The following is a 21,272-nucleotide window of genomic DNA, read 5'->3' on the forward strand; positions in this document are numbered from 1 at the left end:
TTCTTTAGTGGACCGCACATGATTTAATGATTAAGTTAAATGCAGCCATCTATCCTTAATTCACCAGGGATTTTGATTACACTTGCCATTTCAAGAACCACATGGCACACATAAACTGTGGATATTTACTTGATTTCTCCAGAGTTACTCATCAAACTGTGTTTCCCTTTGGCAATATCTGAGCTTTCACAGCAGTCCCATACCTTTGTAAATGATAGTGGCCATTCCAACTGCCTCGGGGTTTAATAGACCAGGCTCTGGTTACACAAAAGCCACATTGTCAACATGGTTGTTCAATCCAGGTCTACAAAAAGTGGCATCAGTTAGTGCAGTGGAACATTAGATTTCATTTTGCCTCGGTCACAAATCAACTAGAGATCACTTCTGGTTTTTTTTGCCCAGAGCTCAATGTTATCATTGACAGTAGATCATGTCAGTAGTGTGGCCAACAGGCACTAGTGTTTGTTTGATGTTTCAGCATTTTTTAAAAAATCTGTATCAGATTGGATTACTGACGATTAGAGAATCAAAGCGGATATTGGTACTTCATAGAGGATGCCAAAGAGAACACGGTCTTGGCAGTGGCATAATGAAGGGAATGCGTGCCAGGCTGTTTCAAATAAATAGCAACTGAAAAATTAGAATTAACCCTTAATCTCCTGTTAGATTCAGTGAAACTGCTGTATCATGGGAGCAACTCAAGTTTATTTACAGTTTGTACTCTATGATTATGAGGTAAACATTGATATTAAGAGCAGTAAAGATACTTAAACAGCTACTCTACTTGATTAACTCCAAAGATTGGGTAAATTTTAACTATTAACTGAACATACAAACTGCCAGTTGGGTGTAGACTGGCTGCTATAGAACCTGCGCAGTTTTTCATTTCACGTATCACTCAGTAATTGCCAACACACTCAGCCTCTGTTTCACTGACGGCAAAAACCTGTTTGAACTTTACATCAAAATAATTATCCTCAACTTCATCCTGCTCTTCTGTCATTCCTGCTCTCCTATCCTGTTTCCAAACTCGATATGATTTGCTGCCGACAAGTAACCATATTGTTTGCACCCCCTCATCCTGGCAATATTGCTCATCCAAGCAAGAATACCTTATTAAGAATGACTGCCCCCTCAGACAGTATTGTTAATTATTGGTTGAGGATGAGGCTTCACTGTGAAAGCTCACATCGTTTCAGTAACCTGTTAATGTTCTTTGTCAATGTTTCCCCAATAAATAATATTTACTAAAATATGACTTCAGAATGTATCTAATCCTTATCATTTCGTTGTAAAAGAGACAGCTTCTTAAAGATAATGTTGACACTGATCCTCACTGCCTGCTTTATTGTGGTTGTAGTACCTTGGCTCCATTGAAGTCCTTCCAGCTGGCAGCATAAACACAATTCAGAATGTCTGGAATTGCAGTCCAAGAGTGCACTGCCCTTTTTCATTAAACCGCCAATATCCTCACCTAATAGTCAAACATCTTTGCAGATTCACCCCTCTGTGTGCTGTATTTTCTTCCTTCTTCTCCCTGGCACCTGTATAAAAACTCTATGCACATCAATCGAGCTCTATTCCTAGAGTGTGTCACATGCATTGGTACTCATGTTGGTCCATGTTCACTCTTTTTTCCAGGGCTGTTCCCAAGTTTATGAAGAGGATCAAGGCCCCAGACTACAAGGACAGAAATGTTTTTGGGGTTCCTCTGCTGGTAAATGTCCAGCGCTCAGGGCACCCGCTCCCTCAGAGCATTCAACAAGCCATGCGCTTCCTCCGCAAACAGTGTCTGGACCAGGTCAGTATCTTATTTTGGCGATTGTGAAAAGGAGCCACAATGGCAGTTAATCACGGTTCTTCTGAGCAATGGGCTGGATTTTGAACCCCACCTCAGATAATGTATTGGCGTCAATAGGTTTTAATGAGGTCAGTCTAGCCAATGCATCCCCTCCAGGGCTTGAGGATGGTGAATGATGAATCTCATGCAGCAACTACCTCTACATTTCCCAGCAGGCAGCCTGTTAAGTGTCCACCCACGAAGGGCTTAAAATCTGCCACTTTAAGGGATGGATCCTTTGTACCTCAGTTGTTTGTTGTTCCATTATGTTGGACCCAGTCCTCTGGTCCCACATTTCTGCTTGAGGCTTTGGCCCTCAGAGTGTCAATTGAGCAGAAGAAAAATGTCTCCTTGATCGTTCAGTCTCCAAAGGCATTTCGCAGTGAGTCTATCTGTCAGTCACCAGCTTTCACTGGGCAGGTAGAGATGCTAAATCAAGGAAGCAGGATTAAATTGTGTTAATTACATTTTAATTATGTGCTTTTCAATGAAATTTCAGCTACCAATGAGCATGTTTTCTGTTTTGTTAACTTCCCATCGGTGACCTAATCGCTTACAGTTTCCTGCTGCTGGGAGTTTTAATGCATATCACTCTGCAGAATTCTCCATGTCAATTCACCACCTTGGCCTGCTCTAGTAGGACTTCACAAAACTTTCCCTGGTATGCTTGATGGTGACAAAAATAAATTGGTTTATGGCATTTTTGCAACTGAAGTTGTAAAAGGTCAAAGTGCGATATTTGCCATTTCGTTTAACACAGGAGACTTTATTAAGATCAACTTAAATCTGACCAAACAGCCTTGCTTATTGAATGCAAGTCACTTGTTTTGCTGCCATTGTCATTGAACATTTCTTACAAATGTTTTTAAAATCGTGTTTTTACTATTGTCAATCGACAGGTTGGATTATTCCGGAAATCTGGAGTCAAGTCCCGGATTCAAGCCTTGCGGCAGATGAATGAAACTTGCACAGACAGCGTAAACTATGAAGGCCAGTCAGCATATGATGTGGCAGATATGCTTAAACAGTATTTTAGAGATCTGCCTGAGCCACTGATGACCAGCAAACTCTCAGAGACATTTCTTCAAATCTATCAATGTAAGTAATAACTGAAGAGAAAATTTTGCAGCATAGTAGATGTTTTCAGATGTAAGTACAATGGATAGTCTTTGTACTTGATTAATGTTCAAAGTGAAAGTTTGAGCATTAAAGTGAAAGACAAGCTCCAAAATCACAAGCCTGTTCTTGTGCCCAGCTGCCTGTCTCTTATTAGGCTTTTAACAGGAGTCCGAGGGGTTAGATCTCTTGTCTGACAATGTGACCATCCTGTAGGACATGGTGTCTCATTCCATCCGTCCACTGGATCGCTAAGATTAATTTGGTATTATATAGAATATATCTAATGCATTTGTAGAAAGGGCGTAATGGGGCAAACTGGTAGACTTCATCCTGTGAGGAAATATAAATCCTCTACTTTTTATGGTCTAAAGTTCTTTGATTGGATTTACAAATATCATTGGAGAGGACACCCAGATGCAATTGTAGCCTCCCAAAGGCATTTAAATCATTGCAACTCCCACTGATCCAGCAAACGTTGCCTGAGTCCTGCGAAAGCCTGGGATAACTGTGTTAGGAATAGGGGTTTGCTTTGGGGAAATGGAGAAGCCCATGTTTCATTTCGAACACCAGTGTTTGCCAGGCAGGTGATGAAATAGTACATTTGAACACAATGGTATTATACCATGTTTAGCATTTGCAAACAAAGAAATAGATTTATCTTGCTATTTCTGAAGTTCATAGAAGTGGTTTAATAATGCCACATTGTAATTTGACATGTTCTGTCTGACAAGTCTAGGAACATGAGTTTGTCAATACTTTATGTAAGTAAAGGTCTGATAGATCACTGTTTAAATGGCCCTGTTGATTCATTTCTTCTTGTTCCTTTATAAATAATCTGACGGTGTTCTATTTTAAACTGGTGCATATTTTGAAGATTATGCATGTTTTGAAGATTGTCTATATTTTGCGATAGTGCTATATTTTGACAGTAATCTATTTGCTCTCAGTATCAGGATTTGTTAAGTATTCTCTCTGAAATAGCTTGCGTATATTTACGGCTCAGCTCATAGCACAAAGAAAACAAAATAACTTTGCTTGGACTCATCAATCATCCCATGCTGTCACACTCTTGGCCTCCTAATAAAAATATAAAACCTTAACCATGCATTTAAGAACCAAAAAGGAAGTTGTTCCCTTCTGTTTGGGATAAAGCAGTATGCATTGAATTTTTGTCGATGTTAAAATGTGCTCTATGACAATAGGTACTTTGGCTTTCCACTCTGCTCAACATAAAAACAACATGTTAAAAACATACAGTGAAATAAGGTCCAGGAATGAGATAAGTGTTGAAAATTGTAGGAATCCTTTTTGCTCTTTTCACTAACATTCTCTCTCTCCTCTGAAGTCAGGAACAGAAAGTGGTTGACTTCTTTTTAATCCCAAACTCTGTTCTGTAAATTGTCATGGCAATTGTGTCATCTGTAGTGAACTGTCAGCCAAGGAGAGACCAGCTAATTTCAAATGGCCTGAAAATTTGAGTGCTTTTTTCAATCTGCCAAGCCTAATCTATTGCTAAAGCAGAAGCGTCCTAGTCTCTTATGGTTCAGTTCCATAGTGCATTTATCCACTTAAAGTATCTCAGCTGAAACTTAAGAAAAATACATCAGTTTCCACTTGCATTTTTATTTCAATCACCAGCCTTCTGTCTGAATCTGTGAGTGATATTGTTTAGTTGTGAGCTTTGGACTTTGATGCTTGTGCCCATTTGTAACTCTGCACTGTACAGTCATCATCTCAAAGTAGTGCATCTTATGTGAACCCCTTTGAAGTCTATATCAATCCGGTGTTTTATAAAATGCAAGTTTTCCTTCCATAGCCATAACCTTCAACATCTCCTTATTCAAGTCCAGAATGTAAATGTTGTCTTACTAAAAAATATTATGCTGCAGATGTCCCAAAGGATCAGCGTCTCCAAGCAATCCAGGCTGGCATCATGCTGCTGCCTGATGAGAATCGTGAGGCCCTGCAGACACTTCTGTATTTCCTGAGTGACGTCACCGCTGTCGTGGAAGAAAACCAGATGACACCTACAAACCTGGCAGTGTGCCTGGCTCCTTCATTGTTTCACCTCAATACTCTCAAGAGAGAAAACTCATCTCCCAGGTACTGGTCTGGTTCTGGGGATGGAGATTCTGTGTATTTTAAATTCAAAAAGGAAAATGATATCTGTTCATTGATTAGCTCACTTTCTGGATGCAAATATACTAAATCCATAATACAAAATAGAGTCATTGAAGAAACATTTGGACAAGTACATGGTTGGGATAGATGTGGAGGGATATGGACCAAATGCAGGCAAATGGGACTAGTTTAATTGTGAAAACTAGGCCGCCTGGACAAGTTAGGCCGAAGGGCTTGTTTCCATGCTGTAAATCTCTGACTCTGTGATATATATACTCAGGAGGATCTGTTGCACTAGTTACACATTTAAGGAGTCCTGTAATACACATTGGGTTGGATCTTGACTTTGTAAAATAAAATGAAAATAAATTATGGGAGACATAAAGTTTGTTGGCAAGATCAGTAATAAACCTACAAACATATTTGCATACCGAGAATGGCAAAACACATCCAGTTGTACAGGACATACATCTACATAGATATTTTTCTAATCAACCTGTTCAGAGGTATCACATCTACAATGTATAAGGGAAGGTCAGTCACCATTGGATCAAGGAAACATGGAAAAAAACTTGTAAAAAAACAGCTAAATGGGGAAATGCACCCCATTTCAAGTCACCACCTAGAGAAGAGAGAAAATTTCATTCCAAAAAAAACACACAGATGTCAGACTCCCAAGCTAAAACAGTTCAAAAATGCCTTTTGTCTGGCATATGTTCTAACTATTTATTGCGTGAAACTATAATGTTGTCATCCATCAATGGGTAAAATTGATAAGGAACTCTTGCAAGTGCTGTCCCCACACAGAACCACGGCCTCAGAAACCTTAATTAAAATAGAGCCTTGACCTTGCCATCGAGTCTACCATTTAATTTAAAGGCCAGTCACATTCAGGTTGGCTCCTGATGCAGAGACAAATTACTGTGGGTTTATCCGAGTAAAAGGATTTTTACTCACTTTCATGTGTAAGTGTGTCACATGAATTGTGTATCCTAATTGTTGATCCTTGTGTAAGTTTACAGGACTTGTCAGTGTTTAATAAACCTTTTGTCCAGTTTAACAAATAGCTGTGCTGGCACCTTGATGTCTGTGCTGTTGTTCACTAGTCATCATGTATTAATGAAATCCTTGTCCCTTATTAATCCCAGAGTGATACAGAGGAAACAAAGTTTGGGAAAACCTGACCAGAAGGACCTGAATGAAAATTTGGCTGCTACGCAAGGTCTGGCCCACATGATCGCTGAGTGCAAGAAACTTTTCAAGGTATGTTTTGTTTGTGGATTGTACATGATTATGCTGATCAGTTGTGTTTTGGAATTTCTTGTCATGAAAATCACTTCTGATTGAAAGCTGCTGAACTCTGAAATGTGCTTCTGCCTTCATGAACTGCAAGCATGTGAAATACCTGTCATGTGGGAAAAAAGGTAGGAGATAATAGAGCCAGACTAGGTAACAAGAACCAGTACAGGTGAAATGGGCCAAATGGTCTCCTCCTGCACTGTAATAATTCTGTGATTCCAACAACCACAGCTGCCCTCAATGAAAATGGGTGCTGGATTTGGGTAAGGGATATCTGGATTCTAGACTATAGCACAATTTTGCCTAAGACTTTGCGTCTTCCCAGATGTTCAGGTGTCAGTTTGTGATGTTTTCTAACTTTAGCCTGCTACCAGGAGAAAGAAAACAGATTAATCAATGTAACTGCTGATTGTTCAGTACCAAACTAAACAGCATCAGTATAAAAAGTACTTCTGTGTGTTGGTAGTACGATTAGCTTGAATATTTTGGTTTCCATAGATCCCTGAGGAAATGATGAGCCACTGCCGTAATTCTTACATGGAGCAGGATTTGCAGCCAGTTAGTTTGGAAGAGCTGGGCCAAACCAGCCAGGGTGAACCCTTGGCCTTCCAAACGTACCTGCAGAATGACATTGATAGTCTCCTGAAGGAGGCAAAAGATAAATTCAAAGGCTGGGTCAGCTGTTCAACATCAGAATCAGCAGAACTTGCCTACAAGAAGGTAATTGCTATTGTTTAAGGCATTGTCTGTTGATACCCGCAGAAGCATGCTAACCAGAAATACACATGCTCATGTTTCAGGGCCTTCTACATCACATGAAGTTAATGTGTGACAGAATATGGAAAGGCTGCATTGTGCATGTGCAGAGAAGAAGCATGATTTTGAAATGGGATACAGTGGTGAGGGGGCTGGAGAGCGAATCAGAACAGGGCAGCTTGGTGGGGTCCCATCAAGTGCACTTCTAAAGTTTTAGGCGTTTCTTTGGACCATATGGTCCCGGGACATCTGTCAGGGAAGTTAAAGGATTTTCGGTTAGGCAAGAGGTACTCTTTAGAATGGTCAAATGTAGACATGAATATGCATCAATCAATTTACTGTGAAGCTCACTGGAACTGTCAGCTAAGCAGTCAAAATCAAACTCAACTGTCCAAAGGACATGTCAAAAGTGTCAACAGGACCTGATTAAAATCAACTGATGAGTTCAGTTAAGAAAGCATTTAAACAGCCTGCCCTCTAAAGAATTGAAAAGAAATGTTTGGAGTGTTAAAAAACTGATTGCTTGCTATTCCCCTCTATCTTTTGGCATAAGCCAAATTGGATTACTGTCGCTTTACTGATTTCACAACCACCATTATCACAGTAGCTTGCCTGCCATTTCAGTTTGATTGACAACTCCAAATGGTTGTAAACTTTTTGTAGTGGCACAATAAATAAATTCCAATGTTTTCTTTAGAAGACATTTTTTTAAAAATAAGGCATTATTTAGTGAAGGAATGTAAATATAGCATAGATATTTAGAAATTAAAGTCTTCTTTCAAGATAGCGGAGCCTGCAACACCCCTTTTAGTCAACTTTTTCATATTTCATTATGGCTTCTGAGCACTACTCGTGGTAAATAATAAGCAGATTGGCGTGGTAAGAACGGAGGATAGCAATGGGAGTGGATACATTGGCACTAAGTTGGCATGGGAGCTATAACAGGCCATGGTGGATGGCGAAAGGGGCATGTTCACATGAAGAGTATAAGGGGATCATGTGGGTGGCTGGAGGAGCACAGGTGGGCATGGAGGCTATGAGATGTCATGAGTAGTGAGTACAGAGCCTGGTTGGCATGGATGGGGCATGGGAAGAATGGGGTGGGAGCAGTGACTGTGTGAGCACTGTCTCGTATTTTATGTTTTATTTTGCTGAGACTGCCATACGGTGACAGTGCCTTCCATGAAGCCTCTGCTCTCGTTCCGGAGTTACCCAGCCCAAGTTCTCATATAGCCCAGGACTACTCCAGACAAAGAAATCCCAACAAGCAGCCATTTTAAAGGGCAGGTTTGCAGAGTCAAGAATACTCAAAACTCTGCATATCTGAGTGGTGAACTAAAATCCATGCATTGGTCGGCTGCAAAAGCTCAGGGTCTTGATGTTTTTGTGGATGTTATCAAAAATCTACTTACTTTGGCTACATGTGTGAAGAATTAAAAAGGTTTACAGTGCAGCTTCTTTCCACCAGGTATGTGATGGGCCACCTCTGAAATTGTGGAAGGCTTGCATTGAGATTCCTGGTTCACCAGAGGATGTTCTCTGGCGGATAGTACGTGATCGCCAACTCTGGGATGATGACCTTCTTAGTTCAAAGGTCATTGAAAGTTTAAATAGTCAAACGGACATCTATCATTATGTGCAAACTAGCATGGCCCCACACCCGACCAGAGATTATGTGCTCATAAGGTAAATATATTTAAACTCTTTCATGTATCGTTTGCAAGGTTAAACAAAAAAAGACTTTGGATTAGCCAGCGTGGCTTTACATTGACTGTGTTGTTGCAAACACCAATACAAAGCAGGCATGTTTGATCCTTAGTTTGTGCAGTTAGTTAGTCTCAGTTCAATGGCAGGAACAATACTTTAACACTGAGCAAAGGAGCTGGAAAATAATAACCTATGGTTTTCATTACTATCTAGTGAAGTCCTCCAGAATTGCCTGTGTGTGGCCAATTGGACAAATCAGCACCAATATTCCATATTGTTGCAAAACCTGTCCTGGTTTGTCCATGAAGGATGTGTCATTGTGGGCATTCCTGGGGAACTGCTTCATGAGTCTATTCTTGCAGAAAGGAAGAGAAGACAGGAAAAGTAATTTGTAGAAATAGTGGCCTAGATCCTCCAGTGAGCAGTGATGCTGGCATCAACCATCCCTGCTGGCTGCAAAGATATTTCTTACCTGACCACGTTGCATCCTCCTGTACTAAGTGATTGTTTGCCACAGTCGTCCACAGATGTGGCCGTCCACTTTTCACAACCTCTACTGCCATAGGGAAGGTGATGGCCTCCTGTTTTAACACTAGCTGTTAATCCAGCAACCCAGATAATGTTCTGGGGACTCAGGTTCGAATTCCACCAAGGCAGATGGCAGGATTAGAATTCGATCTTAAAAATATCTGGAATTAAGAGCCTAATAATGACCATGAATTGATTGTCAGAAAAATCCATCTGGTTCACTAATGTCGTTTAGGGAAGAAAACCGCCATCCTTACCTAGTTTGGCCTACATATGACTCCAGGCCCAACAATGTGGCTGACTCTTAACTTCCCTCTGGCAATAAATGGTGGCTTAGCCAGCAATGCCCTCATCCCATTAATTAATAAAAAATGTTCAGGCAAATTCCAACAACTTTAAGGAATTTAGTGAAGTAGATGAGGGAATGCGAGGATATTTGTTGTGGTAGGGAGCTGGGTCAGCGCTGAGGAATGGGAGGATATTTGTTGTGTTAGGGAGCTGGGTCACCGCTGAGGGAGTGGGGGGATATTTGTTGGGGAAGGGAGCTGGGTCAGTGCTGAGGGAGTGGGAAGTCGGGTCAGGGAGTAGTTGAGTGTGAGTGGAGGGATTGGGGAGCTCACTCTGGTTTGGTTACTCTGTTAGTCACTGAGTTATACCAGAAGTTAAACAAGGGGAAAGGATTGAGGGTAGTATCTAAGTAAGTGTCACATATCTAGCCCAAGTCTGCAACCCTGAGCTCAGTCTTAGAGACAGTCTCAGAGAATACAGGGAAGTGCACATCAATCCACCTGAATCTAAACTTGCTGCAGGGAGCACGACTTCCAGTGGCTCCTAAAGCACCACTGTAGGTATGCCTCAGTGTTTTCTGCTTTTGACATCAGAAGGTCTGGCCCACTATATTTATATTATAGAAATACAATTTTCTTGAATATTTTATTTTACCTTGCATTCCTTCTATTTATTATCTGCATTTCAAACTTGTTTCATTTTTCTTTAGGACTTGGAGGACCAACTTGCCCAAGGGGTGCTGTGCATTGGTGGCCACTTCGGTGGAGCACAATGGGATACCTGTAGTTGGAGGAGTCCGAGCTAATGCTCTTACCTCACGATATCTAATCGAACCCTGCGGGTCAGGAAAATCTAAGCTCACCTACATATGTCGGATAGACGCAAGGTATTGACGGGTATCTTTATCTCAGTATGAATTTAATAGTAGGAGCTATATCTCTTATCTGTGCTGTAAGAATGCTCTAGTTGATCAGACCAGACCTTTCTGTCCACTTCCTTCTATTGAAACAGACTCCTTCCTACATTCAAATGAAACAAGAATTTTGAATAGATAAATATTCAGCCAGTTAGCATGTTGACTGGGGAAGACCTACTCCAATATAGATGCAACAATGATAAGACACTGCAAAGATTTACTGGCTTTATTTTTTTTTCATATGGGGCAGAAACAATGTGACCTAAGGTCCTAAGCATTTTTACAGGAACAGTTTTCAATGAACCATGTATGCTTCAAGCAGAAGCACAATTCATTAGATGTACATTGTGCATGGTGGCACCAAGAGGAACAAAAAAAAAGATAAATTGCAGTAATAATATATTAACTCAACCAATGTTAAAGTAAACATAACCAAATTGTGGTCACTACCACCAAACTAACTCAACCAGTAAGCAATAATTTGCATATGCTTGAAACGTCAACTCTCCTGCTCCTCAGATACTGGCTGTGCTTTTCTAGCTCCTCAATTTTTGAGAAATAAATTTTCATTCCACCAAAATTCAATTGCAGAGCTGCATTGATTGCTGGCCTTTGCTAGTGAATTGTCCAAAAGCAAACTGTGGCTTGCTGTACAAAATTATGGCAGCAGCACCTTCCTTCACTTGTGGTGAATAGTGGTGCAACTAGAGTGGCGAGGGTGAAAACCCCTATTGAGTTGGGCCACCATAAAGGCTGTGGTGCAACCTCAATTACCTCATGACCCTGTCATTAGAGTCTGGACTGCCTTAAGTTATGAAAGACAGTTCAGTGACTTTTACTGCAGGTTCTTGCCATTACAACATATTTATTTTTAAATTAAACACGTTAGTTTAGTTTTTAAAACCAGTGTAGTAAATTCTACATAACATTTTCTATATTTTATTTCCTTTACTTCAGGGGACGAATGCCAGAGTGGTACAATAAAGCATTTGGACACTTGTGTGCAGTGGAAATTGGTAGAATACGAGACTCTTTTAATATTCCTGGCTCCGACAGACAAGAAAGCAAGCATTAGGAAACAACTTCCAATGAGCTTGCACCTTAACTCTGAAGCACAGGGCTGCGAAGAACAACCATACCCTTCCAAGGAAACTGTGGTGGACCCAAATTAATACATTTACAATGGAGGCTTACACAGTCAGATCTTTGGAATTATTTTAACTTTAGTAGAATTCCTAATTATGACTGTAGTGATATATTTTTAAAAAGCTGCTTGATTCGAACATGATGGCTGTCATATAGGCCTTTACTGGAATAGTGGGTGGGAGTAGTGGTCCTTAGAAAAAGTGAAGTGCAAAGATGGATTGTACTTGCTTGCTTAGGGGCTACAATTGCTTCTATGAAGCACCAAGCATTTTGTGTAATATATGTCATGTGTGTATAAAGAATAACCTGGGGTGTGTTCACGTGATTTGCTATTTTTATATTTCATTCTTTATCTTCATAGTTTATGACCAATTTTCCAGAGTTGTGTATTTCTGTTGTGCTTGCTTGGTTCAGTTATGGTACATCTGGAGCAGTGTGTGTTTGAGCGGGTGTTTCTGAGGAGCTGAAATGTGAGAGAATGGGTAAGGGACAGTGTCTGGTACACTGCTTGTTTGGAAGGCACTGCCATGGCAGAATGATGTCCATCAACCTAAGAGTTTCTAGTGAAGTTAAGTTTGTCAATATAGTATTTAAGTGAAAGACAATGGAGACCACTTTACAGCCATTTTTTTTTCCCACCAGAACTTGATTTTTCCTCTTTGTGAATTCCAAAAGATTACCTCTTCTATCTCCCAACAACACAATCCAGTTTCTTCTGTCAGGGATTAGAAGAGTGTTTGGTTGGAATAACATAGGAGCTTTGACAATCCCGCTAAACTCACTTGACAACATGGCGTGACTCCAGCTACGTTTTAAATGGGGAAAGGCTGTTTTTTTTGTTAAGCGATGTCTTTATCCTTTGTTTTCCTCACTAGATGAGGGCTTATGAGGTCCTAAAACCTACAGGGACAAAAATATATCTTTTGAAAAGTGGCATTTATTACCACAGAACATGAATATATACAACCGCATTTGTATAATTGTTTTTAACAATCAGTATGGAGCTTGTCAATAACATTGCAAAACTGCTGCTGTCACAGATTGAAAAGTTTTGTATCCTTCAAAAGTGATATTAGAAATTACCATGAAACAAAATTCTAGGGCAAAGGCTGTAAAATATAAGGGGTCTGATGCTGTGGGGTTTTTTTAAATGAATCATAGTTATATGTTATGAACTGTTAACCTTTTCATGTGCAGTCATGCTACTTACATGACTCAAACAAAAACGTTACTAAAAGGAGACAAGAATTCGAAGCTTTTCAGGTTGCATTCATCAGGACTACAATGCAAGAAACAAATGTGAAAATAAGGAATCACCAATTTATGCAGCATGAGAAAAGGGTGCTGATGGGTTAGGCCATCATTGGCATGGAGATGTAACAATAAAAGTCAACTGTCTATACAAAGAAAGAACAAAGAAAATTTATAGCCCGGGAACAAGCCCTTCAGCCCTCCAAGACTGAGCCGATCCAAATCCACTGGCTAAACCTATCGCCCAGTTCCAAAGCATCCGTATCCCTCTGTTCCCCACTTTACTCAAGCATCTGTCCAGACACACCTTAAATGAATCAACCGTGCCTGCCTCTACTACCTCTGCTGCAACACATTTGAGGCACCTACCACCCTTAATTCTCAGACCAGGCAGGCAGATTTTGATTGGTGAGGGTGTTGCCATAGGAATGCAGCAAATTGGCAGTCCCCATGACCCCTTTTGTTCCCACTATGAAAGAGGTGCAATGCTTTAGAAAGTTCCTTCTACCTACATAAATTCAGGGTTCTGTTATTAAAAGATGCAGCTTCTCACATGCAAATACTGAAATGGTTTCACAGTGAGTTGCTGCTCTTATTTACTCTTTGTTTCCCTCTGAAGCAGAAAACTATCTTTTTTTTGTTATTTATACTACAGGTGATCAGATTTTGCTGAAAAACTACATGACATCTAAAATTCAAAGATAACCATAGTTTCCCCAAAATGCTGAAACTCGCCCGTTTCCACTTGCAGTTGATCTGCTAAAGTTTGCGCTCAGGTCAAATTTCTTAATTCTCATGATAGTGATGCATGTGCATCTGGTGCACCACAATTGGCATCAGGTGGGACATGCCAGGATCTTCCTGGAAATTGGCTGGAGGTGGCTATCATAGCAAGGGACCCACTCCATAAAAGTGTGAGGTTGCATAGTAATCACTGTACTGAACCAGCAATTCTGATGTCATGAGTTTGGACTCCTTACTGGCTAAATTATGAAAGGTGAACTTTTTTAACTCTTAAGAATACTCAGGCTGGCACAAGGAGCAAAATGACTGTGAAAGCTATTGACCCAGCTTAATCTTGATTGACCCTTCCCAAAGTGAACTTGCCATCTAGAATGGGTACAGTTCAAATTTGCCTCCAGTCCCACACTGGCCAACAAATGCACCTTATGCAACAAGTTCAATCCACCATTGTTTTGGCACATTGAAATAAATGCAGCCATAAAAATGGTGCCCATTGCCCAGGCAGAGCCCAAATAGATAATAAAAGAAATACTCAAAACTCTCTGTTGAATTTTTGCAACCTGGGCAAAGGTTTTAGTCTGGACTTTTAGGTGGGCCCCACAGTGCTTCAACCAGTACACCTGATCTGACTCACATCAACTACCTGCCAGGTTTCAAAAATGGTTGGGGGTTTACAAGCTCCCAATGTTTGGAATCCTTACAGTGGCTTCATTCCCACAGGGTCCTCCCTGAAACCTTGGCAAAAGGAGGAATCTCATTCTCTGGCAAATCCCTGCCAATAATTATATTGGAATATCTGCCAAAATGGACCTGATTTCCAGGACCCTTGTGTGAATACAGCATTTTACTATTTTGCTTTGTTCATTCACAAATGTGAGTGTAGGATCAGTGAGTTAAGGCATGAATGTTTTTGTGGGTTCACAAATATAATATCATATTTACAACTTGCCTCCTTCAAAACTGTTCCTCAGCATGTGCTCGTGCTGTAAATTGCAAAACACTACAAATTGATTTGTGGCTACATCACATATGTGTGACAAAATTCTAAGTAATATAGGCAAAGTTCTTTCCACATGTGCGCTATTGGGTGTAAAATACTTTCTGTAACAGAACCAACATTTCCATCTATTATTTACTGGAGTGTGTTATTTACCCGTTATCAAATAATGTATGTAATAGTGTGTAATTGGAAGATCCCCAACACTGTTTAGTGAAATTATTCTAATATGCTAAAAATAACTTTTAAGGTTAAATTTCTAATCTATTTTTGTTTTATTTGTTTTGTTTTCATTCTCACCTGCCAATCATGAGGTTTTATTAACAATCATGCTAATTCCAAGTGGTCCTTGTATAAAAGGTGGTCTTTCACACAGATTTCACTGTAAGATTAGTATTTGTTTGAGGGTTTAAATGGAATGTAGTTAATAGTAAATACAAAACTGCTATTGGGAACTCGATGACCCTTTTTAATATGTGGGTGCTGGAGCCCTTTGTAAGCAGGAAATCAAAGAAGGATTTATCTAATATGGTTTAAAATATTTACCTTTCAGTGTTATGTAAAGAGCTTTTAGTGAAATTTTGTGGCAATAAGAACAATTATATCAATAATTATTTCAGTGTTATCCCTTCACTTTAAACCGCTTACTTTCTCTGTGTTTGTTACAAAAGTTCAACTGGTATTTGTAGAATTTGGTGTCATTGTATATACCATTGTATTGTAAACTTCTTTTCATGTCTAGCTGCATACTGCCAAATAGGGATAACGCATGTTATTAATTATTTAAATATTCACATATTTATACCTCAATTATACTTTTTTGTACCTCTTTTTTAAAAATTGTAAATATTTTACTCTCCAAATGCTAAGACATAAAGAACCAAGAAAGTGTTTATATCTTTGTATGTCTGTACAGTTATAACCATCAAGTGCACTATTAAATGTGTTAAATGAGAATAATCATTCTTTGTTTTGGTATTTTGTTTTGGTCTTACAATAGGAATATCCAAATCAAGACCATGAGTCATATCCAGGAAATTTAGGCCACTCTGTTCAACCTGATCCTGTTGTCCATCAGTCTGCCCTGTTTGAATTTTGTTGTATTGGAAATTTGGAAGGAATCTGCTGCTCTGTACTGTTGCTACATCAAAGACCATAACACCTTAAGATGTAGGAACATGAGTAAGTCACTCGGCTATTGAGTAGGCTCTGCCATGCAGAGAGATCATGATGAATCTAATAATCCTCGAATCTACTTTCCTGCCTTCTTCCTATAACCCTTGATTCTCTCACTGACTATAAGACCACAATAGAAGAAGGCCTTTCAGCCCATCGAGTCTGCCCCACTGGATAAATACAAAATTAGAAAACAATATTTTATAATAGCAAGTTTATTAAAAGTTAATGGGAGCTTTGTTTTCAATTTTATATGTGTACTTGAAGACCCAGTCTTATGCCCTTGTTCTCCAAGATGCAAATAATGATAGGAAGAACTGTTCTTCTTCAAAAAATGATCACTTTTATTTCCACTCATTTGCAGAACTGCAACAGTAGCCACCATTTTACACCAGTAGGGGTTTGTTTCCTGTATCTAACTGGAGCAATGCAGAAACAATGCCTTATTGTTCTCTGGCCCGATGGATCAGAATGACACATTGGGTTGAATGACCTCCATCTGTGGCGAAAGTGAGGACTGCAGATGCTGGAGATCAGAGACAAGATTAGAGTGGTGCTGGAAAAGCACAGCATTTTTTGAAATGGGAGGATTCGAAGGAGAAATTGTTAGGGTGAGGACCAGTTCAGCAAAACAAATGAGATTGTCAGTGGAAGAGTACTGGTGGGGACATCGGGAGAGGAAGAAACGGAGGGTTTGGAGGCCCTGATCATGGCGGATGGAGGTGTAGAGGGACTGGATGTCCAAGGTGAAGATAAGGCATTGGGGGCCGGGGAAATGGAAGTTTCAGAGGAGGTAGTTTTCTGATGAAGGACTCCTGCCCGAAATGGCGATTTTCCTGCTCCTCAGATACTGCCTGACCTGCTGTGCTTTTCCAGCACCACTCTAATCTTGTCTCTGATCTCCATCTGTGCCCAAACCATTCTATAATTCTATGAACTCTGGCTATGCATGCTTCTCAGTTGATATGTAAGTCTACTCACAGCCTTTCCCAGGACTGTATTTTCAACTGCTGGATACTCCTGTAACCCGACAGCAATGCCAGGTCCGGCCATCCAAGCCAGGGAAGTTACAAAACAAATAGGAGCCAGCTGTTCAGTACTGGCCTTGGTAATGGACTGTGAATCAGGCCATTTGCAATGTTTTTGTTCAAGGAATAACTCAGCAGTGAACTTTTTCCAAGCTTGCAAATAATAACATTTACTGTAGAGCCTCATAACCTATTGGTTTTAAGACATAATGGTTTAATTGTAGAGGGAGAAAGGGACACGTACAGTAGAGGAATGGGCAGATAAGTGACAGATGAATTTCAAGGGGGAATATCACGGAGTGATATTTGGTACAAGAGCGTGGAGAAACCATACAAAAGAAATGGTAGTATTCTAAATGCTGTGCAGGAGCAGAGAGACCTGGGTATATATGTGCATAAGTCATTAAAGGTGGCAGGACACGAGCAAATAAAGCATATCATATTTTAGTCCTCATTAATAGAGACATAGAGTACAAGAGCAACGAGTTATTGTGAACTTTATTAGGACTCCAGTTAAAGCTCGGCTCGAGTACTGTATATAGTTCCAGGCACCATACTTTAATATGGATGCAAACGCATTGAGAGAAAGTGGAGAAGCAGTTTATGAAGATTGATGAAGTTCAGTGAATAGCTTGGAGAAGTTGGAGAGGAAAAGGCCAAGAGGAGACCTGATGGAAGATTTCAAAATCATGAAGGCAGAGTAGATAGGTAGAAACTATGTTTTATTCACACATGAGAAATGGACATTGCAGCTGGCCAGCATTGATTGCCTGTCCCTGAGTACCCTTCAGAAGATGATGGTAAGCTTCCTTCTTCAGCACTGCGTCCACGTGCTGTAAGTAGACCTACAATGCCCTTAGGGAAAGAGTTCCATGATTTTGACCCAACCACAGTGAAAGAACAGTAATATGTTTCTACGTCAGCATGGGGAATGGCTTGGAGAGAAACTTGAAGAAGGCAGTGTTGTCATATATCTGCTGCCCTTGTCCAAGATGCAAGTAGTTGTATGTTTGGAAGGTGCTGCCTGAAGGTTGTTGCTGAATCTCTGCAGTGCATCTTGCAAGTACACACTGCTGCTACTGAGTGTCGGTGGTGGAGGAGTGGATGTGCTGCCAATCATGCAGGCTGCTTTGTCCTGAATGATGTCAAGCTTCTTGAGTGTTATTAGAGCTGCATTCCCCCAGGCAAGTAGGGAGTCAGGACATGAGTTACTCACCATAGTATATGCCTAGCCTCTGACCTGCTTTTGTAGCCTCTGTATTTATGTGGTGAGTCACCTGCGTTTATGGTCAACGGTAACACCCCAGATGTTGATAGTGAGGGATTCAGTAATGGTTATGCCATTGAAGGGCATGGATAGGGTAAATAGACAAAGTCTTTTCCCTGGGGCCGGGGAGTCCAGAATTAGAAGGCATAGGTTTAGGGTGAGAGGGGAAAGATATAAAAGAGACTTAAGGGGCAACTTTTTCACGCAGAGGGTGGTATATGTATGGAATGAGCTGCCAGAGGATGTGGTGGAGGCTGGTACAATTGCAACATTTAAGAGGATGGGTATATGAATAGGAAGGGTTTGGAGGGATATGGGCCGGATGCTGGCAGGTGAGACTAGATTGGGTTGGGATATCTGGACGAGTTGGACGGAGGGGTCTGTTTCCATGCTGTACATCTCTATGACTCTATGACTCTATGACTTCACCTTCTGTTCAGATTGGGGTCTCAAGCACAACTTCAGGGCTTCTGCAAGTTGAGCCTCAAGAAGTCACGCTCTGGGAACATCAACGATGACACTGATGTCCCAGGGTATCCAAGTTTTGCTGCCACTACAACTGCCTCTTGGTCACTGCCAGACTCCGGACCTGCTTGTGCAAACATCAGTGAACATCCCCACTTCTGACCTTATGGTGGAGGGAAGATCGTTGATGAAGCAGCCTAAGACACTATCCTGAGGAACTCCTACAGAGATATCCTAGAGCTGAGATAACTGATCTCCAACAGTCAGAAACATTTTCCTATCAGCCAAACTGACTTCAACCAGCAGAGAGTTTGATTCCAGTTTTGCTAGACTCCTTTATGCCACAATTTTTCAAATACAACGTTTTTCATTGTCACTGTCATCTTACCTCTGGAATTCAGGTCTTTTGTCCATGTTTGAACCAAGGGTCTAATGAAGTCAGGAGCTGAGTGGCCCTGGCAGAACCCAAACTGGGCATCACTGAGCAGGTTATTGCTGAGCAGGTGCTGCTTGGTAGTTCTGTTAATGACACCTTCCATCACTTTACTAATGATCGAGAGTAGACTGATGGAGCGGTAACTAGTCAGGCTGGAGTTTTCCTGCTTTTTATGTACAGGATATACTTGGGCAATTTTCCACTGGAGAAATTACTGTGATTCATTACTAGAGACAGAATGACTGAGCATTTGGACAAGTATGGGCAGAACAATGAATCAGCATGGATTTGTGAAGGGTCTGACTAAGTTGAATATCTTGAGGCAGTTGTGAGCTTTATCAATAGCGGTGTCATTGGATGATGGTCAAATGGTCTTACAAAAAAAATAGTTGGTAAGGTGCCACTCAATTGCGAAAGAAAATATTGCAGATTGAATTTGACCTTGTGAGACTGTTTAGTAAGTGGTTCAGAATTAAGGGTTCAGAAAAGATTTACAAGGATGTTTCCAGAGTTGGAAGGTTTGAGCTATAGGGAAAAGCTGAATAGGCTGGGAATGTTTTCCCTGGAGCGTCATAAGCTGAGGGGTGACCCCTATAGAGGTTTGTAAAATCATGGAGGGACATGGATAGGGTAAGTAGACAATGTCTTTTCCTCAGGATGGGGGTACCCAGAGCTAGAGAGCATTGGTTTAAGGTGAGAGGGGAAAAATATAAAAGACATTTAAGAGGCAACTTTTTCATTCAGAGGGTGATGTATGTATGGAATGAGGTGCCAGAGGAAGTGTTGGAGACAGTACAATTACAACATTTAATGGGCATCTAGATGGGTTTAGAGGGATATGGCCAAATGCTGGCAAATGGGACTAGATTAATTTAGAGTATCTGTTTGGTATGGATGCGTTTAACCAAAGGACCTGTTTCCATGCTGTACATCTCTATGACTCTATGACTAATTAATAAACAGAGCAGGGTTAAAGACAATGGCCCAGATTGTCCAGCGACTAGGTTAGCAGGGGAGGTGAGGGTCTTCTGATATTGTCACTTGTCTGTTAACCTGGAAACCCTGGTAATGTTCTGAGGACCTGTGTTCAAATTCCTCCATGGCATGTGGTAGAATGCGAATTCAATAAATATCTGGACTTAGGAGTCCAATAATGACCATGAAAGTACTGTCAATCACTTGGTGAAAATCCCCTCTAGTTTATTAATATCTTTTAGGCAAGGAAATCGTTGGCCTGACCTAAATGGGATCCAAGGCAATGTGGTTGACACTTAACTGTCTTCTGGGCAAATAGGGATGGGTAGTAAATGCTGTCCCAATCAATGACAGCCACGTCCCCAGGAATTAATTTCTAAAAGTCTTTTCTGAAGTCTCAATGGGAACACTATAAAACCTCCTGCGTAGCAGATCCCAAAGGAATTGTCCAAGAAATAGAAGATCCCACTGAGCTTTTCCCCAAATGGAAGCTTCTGAAAATATCCATTCAAATCAGAGAATTTGGAGGGTTCCACTGTAGTTAAGGAAATAGTTACACAAGAAACGGGAGATGATTAAAAACCTAGTCTAATTTCTGAGTAACTATTAAACTGACCCCACAACTTCCCACACACTCCTGCAACTATACCTGTCCAGACCCTCGCCCAACATCTATATTAGATTACTTACAGTGTGGAAACAGGCCCTTCGGCCCAACAAGTCCACACCGACCCGCCGAAGCACAACCCACCCACACCCCTACATATACCCCTTACTGGACACTACTGGCAATTTAGCATGGCCAATTCACCTGACCCACACATCTTTGGACTGTGGGAGGAAACCGGAGCACCCGGAGGAAACCCACGCAGACACGGGGAGAACGTGCAAACTCCACACAGTCAGTCACCTGAGGCGGGAATTGAACCCAGGTCCCTGGCTCTGTGAGACAGCAGTGCTAACCACTGTGCCACCGTGCTGCTCTAGTTCCAGAACCCAAAAACTCATACTACTAGATACTGTGGAGCACATTCTCCAGCCTTGCTGTTACATGTCCCTAGCCTGTTGTCTTTGTTGCCCTGTTCCAAAGCAACCTTTTCTGAAAAGGGATGATAACCTCACTGACTCTTTTTCTGCTCCTCAGTACTGGGTATAATTGTACTTACTATCCAACCTTCACTCCCTCTTGCTGGCCAACATCTCCATGAGGACA

General features: G+C 40.9%; 1 protein-coding gene across 3 annotated transcripts in view; it reads left to right on the forward strand.

Annotated features, from left to right (window-relative positions):
- Positions 1-15,629, forward strand: part of dlc1 (DLC1 Rho GTPase activating protein) — a 462,723-nt gene extending 447,094 nt beyond the window's left edge. For all 3 annotated transcript variants that reach the window (XM_060824045.1, XM_060824053.1, XM_060824061.1), the window contains 8 exons: positions 1,642-1,801; positions 2,740-2,938; positions 4,849-5,062; positions 6,229-6,343; positions 6,878-7,099; positions 8,604-8,821; positions 10,368-10,544; positions 11,532-15,629. In XM_060824045.1, coding sequence (XP_060680028.1) covers positions 1,642-1,801; positions 2,740-2,938; positions 4,849-5,062; positions 6,229-6,343; positions 6,878-7,099; positions 8,604-8,821; positions 10,368-10,544; positions 11,532-11,649 — 1,423 coding nt within the window. In that variant the 3' untranslated portion in view covers positions 11,650-15,629. The remainder of the gene's footprint in view (positions 1-1,641; positions 1,802-2,739; positions 2,939-4,848; positions 5,063-6,228; positions 6,344-6,877; positions 7,100-8,603; positions 8,822-10,367; positions 10,545-11,531) is intronic.
- The last annotated feature ends 5,643 nt before the right edge of the window (positions 15,630-21,272 follow it).

The sequence above is a fragment of the Hemiscyllium ocellatum genome, chromosome 1 (assembly GCF_020745735.1).
Source record: "Hemiscyllium ocellatum isolate sHemOce1 chromosome 1, sHemOce1.pat.X.cur, whole genome shotgun sequence".
NCBI lineage: Eukaryota > Metazoa > Chordata > Chondrichthyes > Orectolobiformes > Hemiscylliidae > Hemiscyllium > Hemiscyllium ocellatum.